The following is a 15,204-nucleotide window of genomic DNA, read 5'->3' on the forward strand; positions in this document are numbered from 1 at the left end:
CTGCATATAGATAGGTTACGGTCACTAAAACCAGCATATCACCCCAACCCCCCGCAGATAGATAGGTTAGTGTCACCAGACCCAGCATATCAGCCCAGTCCTGCAAATAGATAGGTTAGTGTCACGAGAACCAGCATATCACCCCAGCCCTGCAGATAGATAGGTTAGTGTCACCAGATCCAGCATATCACCCCAGCCCTGCAGATAGATAGGTTAGTGTCACTAGACCCAGCATATCACCACAGCCCTGCAGATAGATAGGTTAGTGTCACCAGATCCAGCATATCAACCCAGCCCTGCAGATAGATAGGTTAGTGTCACCAGAACCAGCATATCATCCCAGCCCTGCAGATAGATAGGTTAGTGTCACCAGAACCAGCATATCATCCCAGCCCTGCAGATAGGTAGGTTAGTGTCACCAGAACCAGCATATCAACCCCTGCAGATAGATAGGTTACGGTTGCCTAAATCAAACAATCTTTTCCCTTTCTGAACCCATGACTTCATTGCCAAGATATCACCCTTGTTTTCAATACGCATATAAGCTTTGTAGAGCAATGGCAGCTTGACTGCTTATCTCTTGGGAGCAATGGCTACACCCTTGTTGCTCCAAAGAATTAATTTACACATTGACAAAAAAAGGTGGTTTCTTGGCAATGGAGGCAGCGATTTGTAGGGGGAAAACACTTTTTAACATATCTGCCTGCAGGACTGGGTTTATATTCTGGTTTTGGTGATAGACTCCCTTTAAGGGGATTTAAAGGGAACCTAACTCTTGCATCTATATATTATCCCATTGAGAGCATGTTTGCAGCCACTAAATGGGCTCAAATGAGTGCCTTGTCTGGTCCCATCTGATCTTGAGCTCCTGCTGTACTGAGTGACCAGTGTGTGCAAGTATCATCATGTGTGGCCCCTGGGCTTCTGATATAAAATCTGTATATATGTGCCATTTACAGTATTATTCTACCCGTATTGGTGTGAAGAGTCTTTACGGTCCAAGGTGTGACTATAAGCTTACTCTTATGTGTCCCTATTCCTGTAAAGCAATGTTCTATATAGAAAAGATTCAGACACTACTTGTATCCTCTCCACACCGGCACATAATATCCTGTGATTTTTCCAGATAGCTCATCTATCATAGTCTTGGACCTTGTACACGCTATCTGAACCAACAACAGGAAACATCTCTATGTTACAGTATATGCAGGTGCAGATGTCAGCTACAGACAGATAGGAGAACATGCCCAGAAGTGACCACATCTACAGCCAAATTTCTGTATTTGCATGTAGTATGGAGAGATATCGTGTCATCCTCTATTTGAAGCGCATCCTATTGGCATAGCTATATGGGGTGTAGAGCTGACCTCAGGTCTCCTGTAATACATAGGAGAAAAGCAGGACTCTCCTCTTCTCATGAAACAAGCCCAATGGTAAAAGACACTCAGGGGCCACCTCATAAGTGTGCATAGGCCTGAGATCTATAAAAAGACTTCTGTTTCTGACAGCAGGATGTGATAGAGGGAGAGAAGCTGAGCTCTGTGATATATAGGGGTATATGATAGAGGAGAGAAGCTGAGCTCTGTGATATATAGGGTTATATGATAGAGGGAGAGAAGCTGAGCTATGTGATATATAGAGTTATATGATATAGGAGAGAAGCTGAGCTCTGTGATATATAGGGTTATATGATAGAGGAGAGAAGCTGAGCTCTGTGATATATAGGGTTATATGATAGAGGGAGAGAAGCTGGGCTATGTGATATATAGGGTTATATGATAGAGGGAGAGAAGCTGAGCTCTGTGATATATAGGGTTATATGATAGAGGGAGAGAAGTTGAGCTCTGTGATATATAGGGTTATATGATGGAGGAGAGAAGCTGAACTCTGTGATATATAGGGTTATATGATAGAGGAGAGAAGCTGAGCTGTGTGATATATAGGGTTATATGATAGAGGAGAGAAGCTGAGCCCTGTGATATATAGGGTTATATAATAGAGGAGAGAAGCTGAGCTGTGTGATATATAGGGTTATATGATAGAGGAGAGAAGCTGAGCTGTGTGATATATAGGGTTATATGATAGAGGAGAGAAGCTGAGCTGTGTGATATATAGGGTTATATGATAGAGGAGAGAAGCTGAGCCCTGTGATATATAGGGTTATATAATAGAGGAGAGAAGCTGAGCTGTGTGATATATAGGGTTATATGATAGAGGAGAGAAGCTGAGCTGTGTGATATATAGGGATATATGATAGAGGAGAGAAGCTGAGCCCTGTGATATATAGGGTTATATAATAGAGGAGAGAAGCTGAGCTCTGTGATATATAGGGTTATATGATAGAGGAGAGAAGCTGAGCTGTGTGATATATAGGGTTATATGATAGAGGAGAGAAGCTGAGCTGTGTGATATATAGGGTTATATGATAGAGGAGAGAAGCTGAGCTGTGTGATATATAGGGTTATATGATAGAGGAGAGAAGCTGAGCCCTGTGATATATAGGGTTATATAATAGTGGAGAGAAGCTGAGCTCTGTGATATATAGGGTTATATGATAGAGGAGAGAAGCTGAGCTGTGTGATATATAGGGTTATATGATAGAGGAGAGAAGCTGAGCTGTGTGATATATAGGGTTATATTATAGAGGAGATAAGCTGAGCTGTGTGATATATAGGGTTATATGATAGAGGAGAGAAGCTGAGCCCTGTGATATATAGGGTTATATAATAGAGGAGAGAAGCTGAGCTGTGTGATATATAGGGTTATATGATAGAGGAGAGAAGCTGAGCCCTGTGATATATAGGGTTATATAATAGAGGAGAGAAGCTGAGCTCTGTGATATATAGGGTTATATGATAGAGGAGAGAAGCTGAGCTCTGTGATATATAGGATTATATGATAGAGGAGAGAAGCTGAGCCCTGTGATATATAGGGTTATATAATAGAGGAGAGAAGCTGAGCTCTGTGATATATAGGGTTATATGATAGAGGAGAGAAGCTGAGCTCTGTGATATATAGAGTTATATGATAGAGGAGAGAAGCTGAGCTGTGTGATATATAGAGTTATATGATAGAGGGAGAGAAGCTGAGCTCTGTGATATATAGGGTTATATGATAGAGGAGAGAAGCTGAGCTCTGTGATATATAGGGTTATATGATAGAGGAGAGAAGCTGAGCTCTGTGATATATAGGGTTATATTATAGAGGAGAGAAGCTGAGCTCTGTGATATATAGGGTTATATGATAGAGGGAGAGAAGCTGAGCTCTGTGATATATAGAGTTATATGATAGAGGAGAGAAGCTGAACTCTGTGATATATAGGGTTATATGATAGAGGGAGAGAAGCTGAGCTGTATGATATATAGGGTTATATGATACAGGGAGAGAAGCTGAGCTCTATGATATATAGGATTATATGATAGAGGAGAGAAGCTGAGCTCTGTGATATATTGGATTATATGACAGAGGAGAGAAGCTGAGCTCTGTGATATATAGGTTATATGATAGAGGAGAGAACCTGAGCTCTGTGATATATAGGGTTATATGATAGAGTAGAGAAGGTGAGCTCTGTGATATATAGGGTTATATGATAGAGGGAGAGAAGCTGAGCTGTATGATATATAGGGTTATATGATACAGGGAGAGAAGCTGAGCTCTATTATATATAGGATTATATGATAGAGGAGAGAAGCTGAGCTCTGTGATATATAGGGTTATATGATAGAGGAGAGAAGCTGAACTCTGTGATATATAGGGTTATATGATAGAGGGAGAGAAGCTGAGCTGTATGATATATAGGGTTATATGATACAGGGAGAGAAGCTGAGCTCTATGATATATAGGATTATATGATAGAGGAGAGAAGCTGAGCTCTGTGATATATAGGATTATATGACAGAGGAGAGAAGCTGAGCTCTGTGATATGTAGGTTATATGATAGAGGAGAGAACCTGAGCTCTGTGATATATAGGGTTATATGATAGAGTAGAGAAGGTGAGCTCTGTGATATATAGGGTTACATGATACAGGGAGAGAAGCTGAGCTCTATTATATATAGGATTATATGATAGAGGAGAGAAGCTGAGCTCTGTGATATATAGGTTATATGATAGAGGGAGAGAAGCTGAGCTCTGTGATATATAGGGTTATATGATAGAGGAGAGAAGCTGAGCTCTGTGATATATAGGGTTATATGATAGAGGGAGAGAAGCTGAGCTCTGTGATATATAGGGTTATATGATAGAGGAGAGAAGCTGAGCTCTGTGATATATAGGGTTATATGATAGATAGAGAGAAGCTGAGCTCTGTGATATATAGGGTTATATGATAGAGGAGAGAAGCTGAACTCTGTGATATATAGGTTATATGATAGAGGAGAGAAGCTGAGCTCTGTGATATATAGGGTTATATGATACAGGCAGAGAAGCTGAGCTCTATGATATATAGGATTATATGATAGAGGAGAGAAGCTGAGCTCTGTGATATATAGGATTATATGACAGAGGAGAGAAGCTGAGCTCTGTGATATATAGGGTTATATGATAGAGGAGAGAACCTGAGCTCTGTGATATATAGGTTATATGATAGAGGGAGAGAAGCTGAGCTCTGTGATATATAGGGTTATATGATAGAGGAGAGAAGCTGAGCTCTGTGATATATAGGGTTATATGATAGAGGGAGAGAAGCTGAGCTCTGTGATATATAGGGTTATATGATAGAGGAGAGAAGCTGAGCTCTGTGATATATAGGGTTATATGATAGATAGAGAGAGAGAAGCTGAGCTCTGTGATATATAGGGTTATATGATAGAGGAGAGAAGCTGAGCTCTGTGATATATAGGGTTATATGATAGAGGAGAGAAGCTGAGCTCTGTGATATATAGGGTTATATGATAGAGGAGAGAAGCTGAGCTGTGTGATATATAGGGTTATATGATAGAGGAGAGAAGCTGAGCTGTGTGATATATAGAGTTATATGATAGAGGGAGAGAAGCTGAGCTCTGTGATATATAGGGTTATATGATAGAGGAGAGAAGCTGAGCTCTGTGATATATAGGGTTATATGATAGAGGAGAGAAGCTGAGCTATGTGATATATAGGGTTATATGATAGAGGAGAGAAGCTGAACTCTGTGATATATAGGTTATATGATAGAGGAGAGAAGCTGAGCTCTGTGATATATAGGGTTATATGATAGAGGGAGAGAAGCTGAGCTGTATGATATATAGGGTTATATGATACAGGCAGAGAAGCTGAGCTCTATGATATATAGGATTATATGATAGAGGAGAGAAGCTGAGCTCTGTGATATATAGGATTATATGACAGAGGAGAGAAGCTGAGCTCTGTGATATATAGGGTTATATGATAGAGGAGAGAACCTGAGCTCTGTGATATATAGGTTATATGATAGAGGGAGAGAAGCTGAGCTCTGTGATATATAGGGTTATATGATAGAGGAGAGAAGCTGAGCTCTGTGATATATAGGGTTATATGATAGAGGGAGAGAAGCTGAGCTCTGTGATATATAGGGTTATATGATAGAGGAGAGAAGCTGAGCTCTGTGATATATAGGGTTATATGATAGATAGAGAGAGAGAAGCTGAGCTCTGTGATATATAGGGTTATATGATAGAGGAGAGAAGCTGAGCTCTGTGATATATAGGGTTATATGATAGAGGAGAGAAGCTGAGCTCTGTGATATATAGGTTATATGATAGAGGAGAGAAGCTGAGCTCTGTGATATATAGGGTTATATGATAGAGGAGAGAAGCTGAGCTCTGTGATATATAGGGTTATATGATAGAGGAGAGAAGCTGAGCTCTGCAATATATAGGATTATATGATAGAGAAGAGAAACTGAGCTCTGTGATATATAGGGTTATATGATAGAGGAGAGAACCTGAGCTCTGTGATATATAGGGTTATATGATAGGAGAGAAGCTGAGCTCTGTGATATAGGGTTATATTATAGAGGAGAGAAGCTGAGCTCTGTGATATATAGGATTATATGATAGATATGATAGAGAAGAGAAGCTGAACAGGGCGCAGCCTGGTGGCCATATTTTTTTTGTTTTGTAAGTAAACAGCGCCACTGTTGTTTATGGGCTGATACTGGTATTGCAGTTCAGTCTTATTTAGGTGAATTGCCCTTGCCTGTTATATGCATACAACTTTCTAGTCCTGTGACTGGTGTGAGATTTGCTGGGTGTAGTTTTAATAATGCTCTTAAACTAAAGATATCTACCTGTATATACATGGAGGCGGAACACAGGTAGAAAATCTGCTGCAAATCTCCCTGCAGATTTTACCAGAAAGGCACAGAATATTTGAATGTACTTTTTAATAGGTTTTTATCATGCAGATATTACAGATTTTTCAGCAAATTTCAATACAGATTTTATTCTTCACATTGACCGCAGTGAAATCTGCATCAGAAATTGACACTGCAAATTCTATAATCCATATTGAGGGTCAATTCCGTGCAGACAATTCCTGCAGCGTGTAGATAAGACATTTATGGCATATCTTCTAGATGCCAGAATAGCCCTGCAGCCTAAGTGTGAGTCTCGCTGCAGACACAGCCCTGCTACACCTCCTGCACAAATAGTCATGAATCATTACTGAGGTGATGTTACAATGGAGACGCTAACAATGCGCTGGAATCCTTCCTGTAACTTTCTATTCCATAGCAGACGCATGAGGTTATGGTTACACCCAGCTGACTAGCACGGACAGAGCGGTCTGTGACCAGGGAGATAGGGAAATACGGTGGCAACTGCTATCAGTCCAAGGGGATCAGCCGCATAGGCAACGTAATGTGTTAATGGCGAAAATCTGGGTTATGTGATGTCAGACAGGTGCTAGTCTGGGCTTGATTTCAATGGGAGCCGTCTTTTTGGTCAGGATTTTGAGGTGGATACGGCCTCTGAATCCTGACCAAAAAACTCAGTGTGAACTTACCCTTATTGGTAGACAGTGTCATCAAGCCCAATGACAGGTATATCTATATGCAGGGCTTGATTGTTACAGTGCCACCTGTAAACAGAAAAATAATGGAAGGTGTATTCCTAGCTATATAACCTGTGGATATGCCATAAACATCTGGGCCTCACCTCTGGGACCTGCACCTACAGAGGTGTCATTCCTTACCTTTCTTTTTGGGTGAATATGTCCATATATATGTCTCACAAGATGACCAGCTTTTCAGAACAACATCATTTTTTTGATATTCTGTCACAAGATGTCTATCTTATATGTATTGCTAGCATGTCGCAATATTGTATTGACTTATTTTCAGAAGAAGTGTCTGTGCTGCTATGGACACTTATCCCCTCTCCATAGGATAAGTGTCCAATTGCTGGGTCAAGATGACAAGGGACCAAAAGTCCCCACTTAAGTCCCTTCAATCAGTGTGACCTTCGCTCCATTCTGTTCTATTCTCTTGGGCTGCTGGCACTATAATCTCTGGCAGAGCCCACAACCCCATAGAAGTGTATGGAGCACTGGTGCTCTATTCATAGGGGGACTTTCGGAGCCTCGTCATCCTGATTACTGGGGGACGCAATAATCAGGCCTCAACAATCGGTTTTATCGCCTGTCCTGTGTGTAGGGTGTACTTGTCCATACCCGCACAACCTCTTTAAAGGCATTTTCCAGGCTCAATAATTGATAATCCAGATAGGCCATCCATTAAAGATCAGCATGGGCCTAAAACCCAGGACCCTGTGGGTGATCTATTTGAAGAGCGTTTACGTGAGTGGCTGCGGCCTCTTCAACCCCTACCAAGCACAATGGCGTACATTTGTACAGCGACTCTGTATTGCAGTTCGGTCATTCCATCATGTGACTGAGAAACAAGATGTAGCATGGCCTGTCAAGTGGAAGCGGTTCTCCCTGAGCTGCTTCAAACAGCTGATCTGCAGGGTCCTGGGTGTTCAATGGACCTTCAAGTCTTTAAGGTCATCAATTAAAAATGTATACAGAGTGCTCCTTTAGCTAAACAAGGTAGGTGTGGAGACATCTGTGAGGGGACAATCAGGGTTCTTGGCACCTCTCACACCTTAGAAATCCCCTTTACTGTACAGTAGGTGAAGAGAAACCTTACAAATAAGTTTCAGGTTGAGATAACGCTAGGACAATAGAGAAGTCACGGACGTGTACCTAGGGCTTGTTTCCCATTCAGAAGAGAAAAAGGTAGTGAGATAAAGGATATAGCTATCGTAAGTATACAAGATCTGAGAAGTCGTAGAGGCTCAGACTGAACTGAAAGGGAATCTGTCATGTCGTACATCAGTCCTATCTGCCGGCGGTATGTTATAGGGCAGGAGGAGCTGAGCAGATTGAGATATATATATATATATATATATATATATATATATATATATATGTGGGAAAATATTTAGTATATACTGTATTTTATTTAATCTGGGTTTAGGAGTCCAGTGGGCGGTCCTATCAGTGATTGACAGCTTTATCTCTATCACTGTGCCAGTCACTCCATGTGGACGTGGTTATGACTCTTCTGGACATCACAACACCCCCATTGGTATTTTACTACACCCCCTTGCGTCTGACTTGCGCACTAAATGTGATGGCCATGGCCCCTTTAACTGCCCGAGTCACATATAAAGTGACCACTACCCCGGCGCCCAGGGCATTTGCCTCATGTTCTGGGAGTCTAGAGGTTCACTCTTTTTTTAGCAGCTTCCCAAGTATCTGAGAGCCCTGGCCGCCCTGGTTATACTTGAAGAAAGGCGACATAGGGGGAACCTTCCAGCTAAATAAGGGGCGACCCTTTACATGAGGATAGACATGTTATCCCAGCTGTGTCATGGACTCCTCCATACAACTCGTGCCATGTCCAAGTGCGTTTCACTCTCTTGGAGGACCCAAAGACAGGAAGATCCCTTTAAGAAGAGACATTTCCCTTGAGCTGTGAGCCATTCCCTGAGATTTGTACACACGGCTATATATACACCTCCAGGTGACTGCAGGCTCTAATATTAGATGATCAAATATATACAAGAGGAGTTTATGGCTGCGGCCCTAATCTAGTAGGCACAGACAAGTCTACAGAGTCAGCCATGTGTAATAACATGAAGCAGGGCTATAAATCTACATAGTGACACAGGCCCGGCCTCTCTTATCAGCCTATACCTTCTGCTGGTGTCTTATCTGGGACAAGGCTTCCTCCCTAGTAACCCCATATGTGACAACAACAACGCTAACAACACGGGGTTACACAGCAAAGTCCGACATGACGGCGAGGAAAAAGAGCAAGAGTCAGCAGCCTGGGCACTGAGGGGTTAAGGACGACTTGCTCCGCTGGTCTTCAGTTATTCTAGGCCATCTCGTAGGATTTGCTTTTTACACCTTGTGTTTGCTTTGCAGTGCCAATGCCAGAGGTAGCAACCTATTTATCGTCTTTACGAGAGTGAGGCCCGGTTCATAGTTGCGCTCGGGTTTCCGTTTGGGGAGTCTGCTTACGCATACCGTCAGGAAACCCGCGGACCCCCATAGACTATAATGGGGTCCATGTGGTTTAGGCTCGCTTTCCGTACGAAACATGCGGAGAGAAAAGTGCTGCTCTATGAAAAATGAGAAGAGTTTTGGTCTATGGGGTCCGTGGGATTCCCAGGTAACCGCTTTCTTATGCATATAGATTTCCATTTGGGGGGGTCACCGAACAGAAACCCAAAGGCAGATGCAGCACCGCACCTCCCATGAGGCGACCTGAAGCGAGCGCTTCAGGCGGCGCTATGCCAGGGCCCCAGGGAGGGCGGCATTTTTGATTACCTAAGCCAGTCCTGGAGCAGCGCTGCTCCAGCGGCCTCCCCTCACGCTCAGGTAGAGAGCAGGTCCTCTCCCTGCCTGCGAACGCCACTAAGCCCCGCCCCTCCCCGCGGCCCTGGACTGGCTTAGCACCTCACGCTCAGGCAGAGAGCAGGTCCTCTCCCTGCCTGCGAACGCCGCTAAGCCACGCCCCTTTGCTTCGCCCCACCCCCTTCACGCTCCGCCACGCCCCTCCGCTCTGACCCCTCCTCCCGGGGGGGGGGCGGTTTTCTGTAGTTTGCCTCGGGCAGCGAAAGGGGCAGGTTCACCCCTGCCAGGGCCCCAGAGAGGGCGGCATTTTTGCTTACCTAAGCCAGTCCTGGAGCAGCGCTGCTCCAGCGGCCTCCCCTCACGCTCAGGTAGAGAGCAGGTCCTCTCCCTGCCTGCGAATGCCACTAAGCCCCGCCCCTCCCCGCGGCCCCGCCCCCTCTGCTCCGCCCCCTGCTCCCGGGGGGGGGGGCGGCTTTCTGTCGTCCTCCTCGGGCGGTGAAAAGGGCAGGTTCACCTCTGCGCAGATGTGAATAGGGGCTAAGTCCTCCACCAAAATGTTATTCTAGGTTCACACTTGCGCTTGGGTTCCCCTTAAACAGAAACCCAATCCGCTTACAATGCGGTTGGCCACGGAAACCTGCGGACCCCGTAGACTATAATGGGTTTGGTTGGGTTTCCACCCCAGTCCTCCTAGAGTGCGGAACAGAATCCCTGAGCACTTACCGAGCGCCAAATATGAACCCACCCTTGGCTGTCCATACATCTCCAGTACAGCTATTCCTCCCGACCACCCCATACATGTACCCCACGATTTGGCCGAGTATGTATGTGTTTTCAATGGTTCAAATGTAGTAAATGCCTTATTACAGGGGACAACTATAAGGAGCGAAACCGGACGACGAATGAGCAACAATGATTGTGTTTATTGGGGCTCGTCCGCCCCTACATCGGACTGTGTAATAGGGCCTTAAAGGGGTCTTCCCAAAAACATAACCAGATTCAAAAAGTGTTAAATATTTTTGCAAATGTAAATAATTAAACATTTTGCAGAGTTGTATAGATTTTCTCTCACCATGTTAGTGGTGACATCTGATGTCTTGATCGGTTGCCAATGGATATGTCCATGAATGCAGGAAATTCTGGCCCTTATCAGAAACCCAGCCGTGACTTCCTTATTGTGGCCGGGTTATCTTCTCACGCATGTAGTGTCCCTGTCTGATAACCCGGACACAATAAGGAATCCTGGCTGGGTTTCTGACAAGTCCCAGACTATAGAAAGTTCCCACATTTGTGGTCGTAGCCATTGGCAACTAGTCAAGACAAAAGATGTCACCACTAAAACGGTTACAGAAAATCTATAAAACTGCAAAATTTTTAATGATTTATATTTGAAAAAATGTTTAACTAATAATTGTCTACAAATGTAAATATGGTTATGTTCATGGGAAATCCCTTTAAAGGGATCCTATCATAGAAACACGTCGGAATAGCCTTAAAAAAGGCTATTCTTCTCTTTCCTTTTGTTGTCTTCTCCGCGCCGCTATTCCGTAGGAATCCCGGTTCTTGTCGGTATGCAAATGAGTTCTCTCGCAGCACTGGGGGCGGGCCCCAGTGCTCAAACAGCACTGGGGGGATCCCAATGCTGTGAGAGAACTCTCTCCGGCGCCGCCTCCATCTTCATCAGCAGTGTCCTCTTCAACCTCTTCTTCCGGCGGTGTCTTCCGGTGGCCATTTTCTCGTGGCCTGTGGGCACATGCTGTCTGCTCTGCCCGAGGCCTAGAAGTCGGAAAGAGGATGAAGAGGACGCCGCTGACGAAGATGGAGGCGGTCCTGGAAAGAGTTTTCTCGCAGTATTGGGGACGCCCCCAGTGCTGTTTGAGCACTGGGAAAATCTGCAGCGGAAAAGCTGTGTTTTCAAAACTCGCAGCAACCCCGGGACCCCGCAGATCAGCTGTACCTAGAGACAGTGCAGTGTAATGTTGCAGAAACATGCCATAAGCTGTGCTGCTCACTCGCTATAGTGGCGAGTGTTGGTACTGCAAGGCTATTCCTTGAAATCTATGGGGTAGTTTGTACAGCAATTGAGCAGCGTGGGTGAACATGAGACAGACTGCAGAATTGTGAATGCAGCTCTGCAGAGAAATAAAAGTAATGTATATGCAAAGATCATACAATATATACAGAGATCTCAGAAGAGTGATGCCCGGGCCCCTGGCAATGCTGGCACCTTCCTTATTGATGGGCGTATTATCATGGCATTAAGGGACAGGGCTTTGTTCTTCTTAAAATAGTCCGATGATGGTCCGGCCTGTGGGTGATACGTTCTGGAATCAAAGGCTGTAAAAATAGGATTGTTTTTCTGGATAGATTAAAAAAAGGAAATGACCAAAGCAAGAATCATCTGCAGAAGAGTCACGATTATCGGAGGAAGCGAGGAGAGGCGTATCAGCCCGGGAACAGGGGAAAATCTGTCATATAGGAACAGTCAGCAGATACTGCGCTCCTGGATGTGCAGTGATACAATGTATCTGTCCATTACACCTTAATGTGAACAGTAGCTTAGAATATAACTCCATGTGAGGGTTATGTGTCCACTATGGAGCCAGTGGCGGGACAGAGACCAAACCTAAAGAGAGCCCGTCACCTTTCCTTACAAGTCTATTTTAGTAAATACTTGAAATCCCCCTGTACTAATAATTCTGGAGCATCTTTTCTTGTGTTCCTCTGTTACTCCTCCAGGAAATGTAGGAATCAGTTGACAAATGGGTGTGTCCCTGCAAAGTATGATACAGTTCTATCAGTATTGTCAATATTAGGCTGTGAAGGGACTCACCGCTTTAACAAGAAGAATGGTTGCATCCAATTTATTCATAGATATCCAGGAAGAATAGCAGAGGAACAGCACATTACCGTGTTATAAGAAAGGATGCTGCAAAATTGTTGTAATGCAAGTGTTTATATAGGAAAGCTGACAGGTCCGTATTAAACTACTTCATTGGAAATTTGCTGCCAACACTAGGGGGAGCTACTGCATACAAATTAATACAACTCACAATAAGGGGTTGTATAGAAATCAAACAAGATAGGTACATAGTAGAGGGTTGTGTTCTTATAGAAACAGCACCACACCTGTCCATGGGTTGTGTCTATTATTGCAGATCAGCTCTAGTGAGTAGAGCCACGATGCAATACCACATACAACCTATGGACAGGTGTGGTGCTGTTTCTGGAAGAAAGCAGACTTGTTTTCTGAATCCTTTACAACCACTTTAAAGGGGTTGACCCACAAAAAAATATTTATACCTATTCACAGGATAGGTGATAAACATTTAAAGTGAAGATCCGACCCCTGAGACCCCCATCGATCATGAGAATGGGATCTCGTGTTCCTCATTTGACCTGAGTTGGAGTTATCTGGACAACTGAGTGAGGAATTGCTTCTGATCAGCTGATCACCCTGGAAATAGAACATTCTAAACAGATGTATATTTTTCTTACAGCGGCCGCTACAGACAGAAAGTGGTATTGCATGATGTACAGTTCAATGAATAGCCTACCATGGTCATGCTGAGTCCTCCTGAGCTGTCCATCTTGGCTATACGAGTGGGAAAGATGAATGTAGGACCCCAGTTTACGATGCCCAGTGCCCTAATAATTGAGGTTTAATGATAAACCTGGTGAAATATACCCGAGAGCTATTTCTTTTTTTGCAGAATGGCTGAGACATATTTTTAGAAAGTTTGTGCCACTCTACAGAATTTATGACAGAACATAAAGGCGTCATTGAACTCGCTTTATTACAGTTGTCTACATGGTGTGAAGTTGGACATATTGCTGTCATGGCTTTATAGCATCATTATATAGGAGTGCCATGGGAGCCACAAAAATACTCCAGCAGCCACGACCTGGTGCCGTACATGGTGACCTGATGACGCTGCTTCCAGGCCCTATTTATACGCTTCCCTGTCAGATGATACATGTGACATTTTGGTGTCACAAAGTCTGAAGTGACAAGGCTTTAAGCACCTTAAATGTTCCCCAAGGAGCAGGACGCGCGGTTACAATGTGTCATCACATAACTCTGACACCAGATACAACTCTGCAAATAGAAAATGGAAGGACAGGTAGGGACAGCTGCGGCGGCCACACACAAATCACATTATTGTACTGACCTGTGTGACATGGACACAGCACTCGAATTATATTCCTACGAATGGTTTACTGTTACTTCACTGGAGCTGACTATTTTCTTCTACAGGGTATTGTATACTACCGCCTTATTACAAGACATCAAGACGTCTCATAAGCATGTTAGTAGGGGATTCTTGGAATAGACATAGTGTGATGATGTCATAGGTCACTCTAAGTGATGACATCATAAGTAATAAGGGGGGACAACAGAACTGACTGACTATAAGAGATGACATGAATAATAAGGAGTGACATCAGAGCTCACTGGTGATGACATCATGAATCATAAGTAATAAGTGACGACATCAGAGCTCACTGGTGATGACATCATGAACCATAAGTAATAAGTGGTGACGTCAGAACTCACTAATTATAAGTGATGACATCAATAATTATAGATCATATGTAAAATGTGGTGACATCAGAGCTCACTGGTTATGAGTGATGACATCATGAACCATAAGTAATAAGTGATGACATCAGAGCTCACTGGTTATGAGTGATGACATCATGAACCATAAGTAATAAGTGATGACATCAGAGCTCACTGGTTATGAGTGATGACAACATGAATCATAAGCAATATGCGGTGACATCAGAGCTCACTAGTTATGAGTGATGACATCAGTATTCACTAATCATAAGTAATAAGTGGTGACATCACATATAATTGATGACATCACTAATAATAAGACAGGACTCTGACAGCATTGTTAATCATGATCTACAAGTGATGACATCATACACCTAAATAGTTGTAGCCCCTTGCTTGTCACTCAGCTGTTTCTGTCAGTCCTATAGACTTTGAATGGAGCAACAGTATAACCCTCCACTCAAGCACAGACTTTACGAAGTGGAATGGGGGGACTCGGGACTCCATTTTTAGTGATTGTTGGGGTTCCACTGTTGATAGAAGTCCTATGCGGGATAATCCTTTATATAGGACAGAACAGGGCCGACTCTCCATTATGTATACTGCCACGGACTGACCTAGTGGATTGGGAGTCAGGGGTCTCCAGTTCTGCTTATAGATGACATTCTCCGTCTATCAGACATTCACAACATGTCATGTGGATATGAGATGGAGATGCCCCATATGTGATAGAGTGTGGGAGCAATGGTGTCATGAACTGCCGAATTCCAGAGAGTTTTGCATACAGAAGACACGAGCTCCCACAGCCCTATACTA

General features: G+C 43.6%; 1 protein-coding gene across 2 annotated transcripts in view; it reads left to right on the forward strand.

Moving 5' to 3' along the window:
- Window positions 1-15,204, forward strand: part of CLIC5 (chloride intracellular channel 5) — a 72,707-nt gene that overhangs the window by 6,383 nt on the left and 51,120 nt on the right. Inside the window, exon 1 of one of the 2 annotated variants that reach the window (XM_075269247.1) lies at window positions 13,927-13,948. The exons of the other annotated variant lie outside the window; for it this stretch is intronic. Within the exon in view, the coding sequence (XP_075125348.1) occupies window positions 13,937-13,948 (12 nt within the window). The 5' untranslated portion in view covers window positions 13,927-13,936. Of the gene's footprint in view, window positions 1-13,926; window positions 13,949-15,204 lie in introns of those variants that run through there. 2 annotated transcript variants of the gene reach the window in all.

Source organism: Leptodactylus fuscus, chromosome 3 (assembly GCF_031893055.1).
Source record: "Leptodactylus fuscus isolate aLepFus1 chromosome 3, aLepFus1.hap2, whole genome shotgun sequence".
NCBI lineage: Eukaryota > Metazoa > Chordata > Amphibia > Anura > Leptodactylidae > Leptodactylus > Leptodactylus fuscus.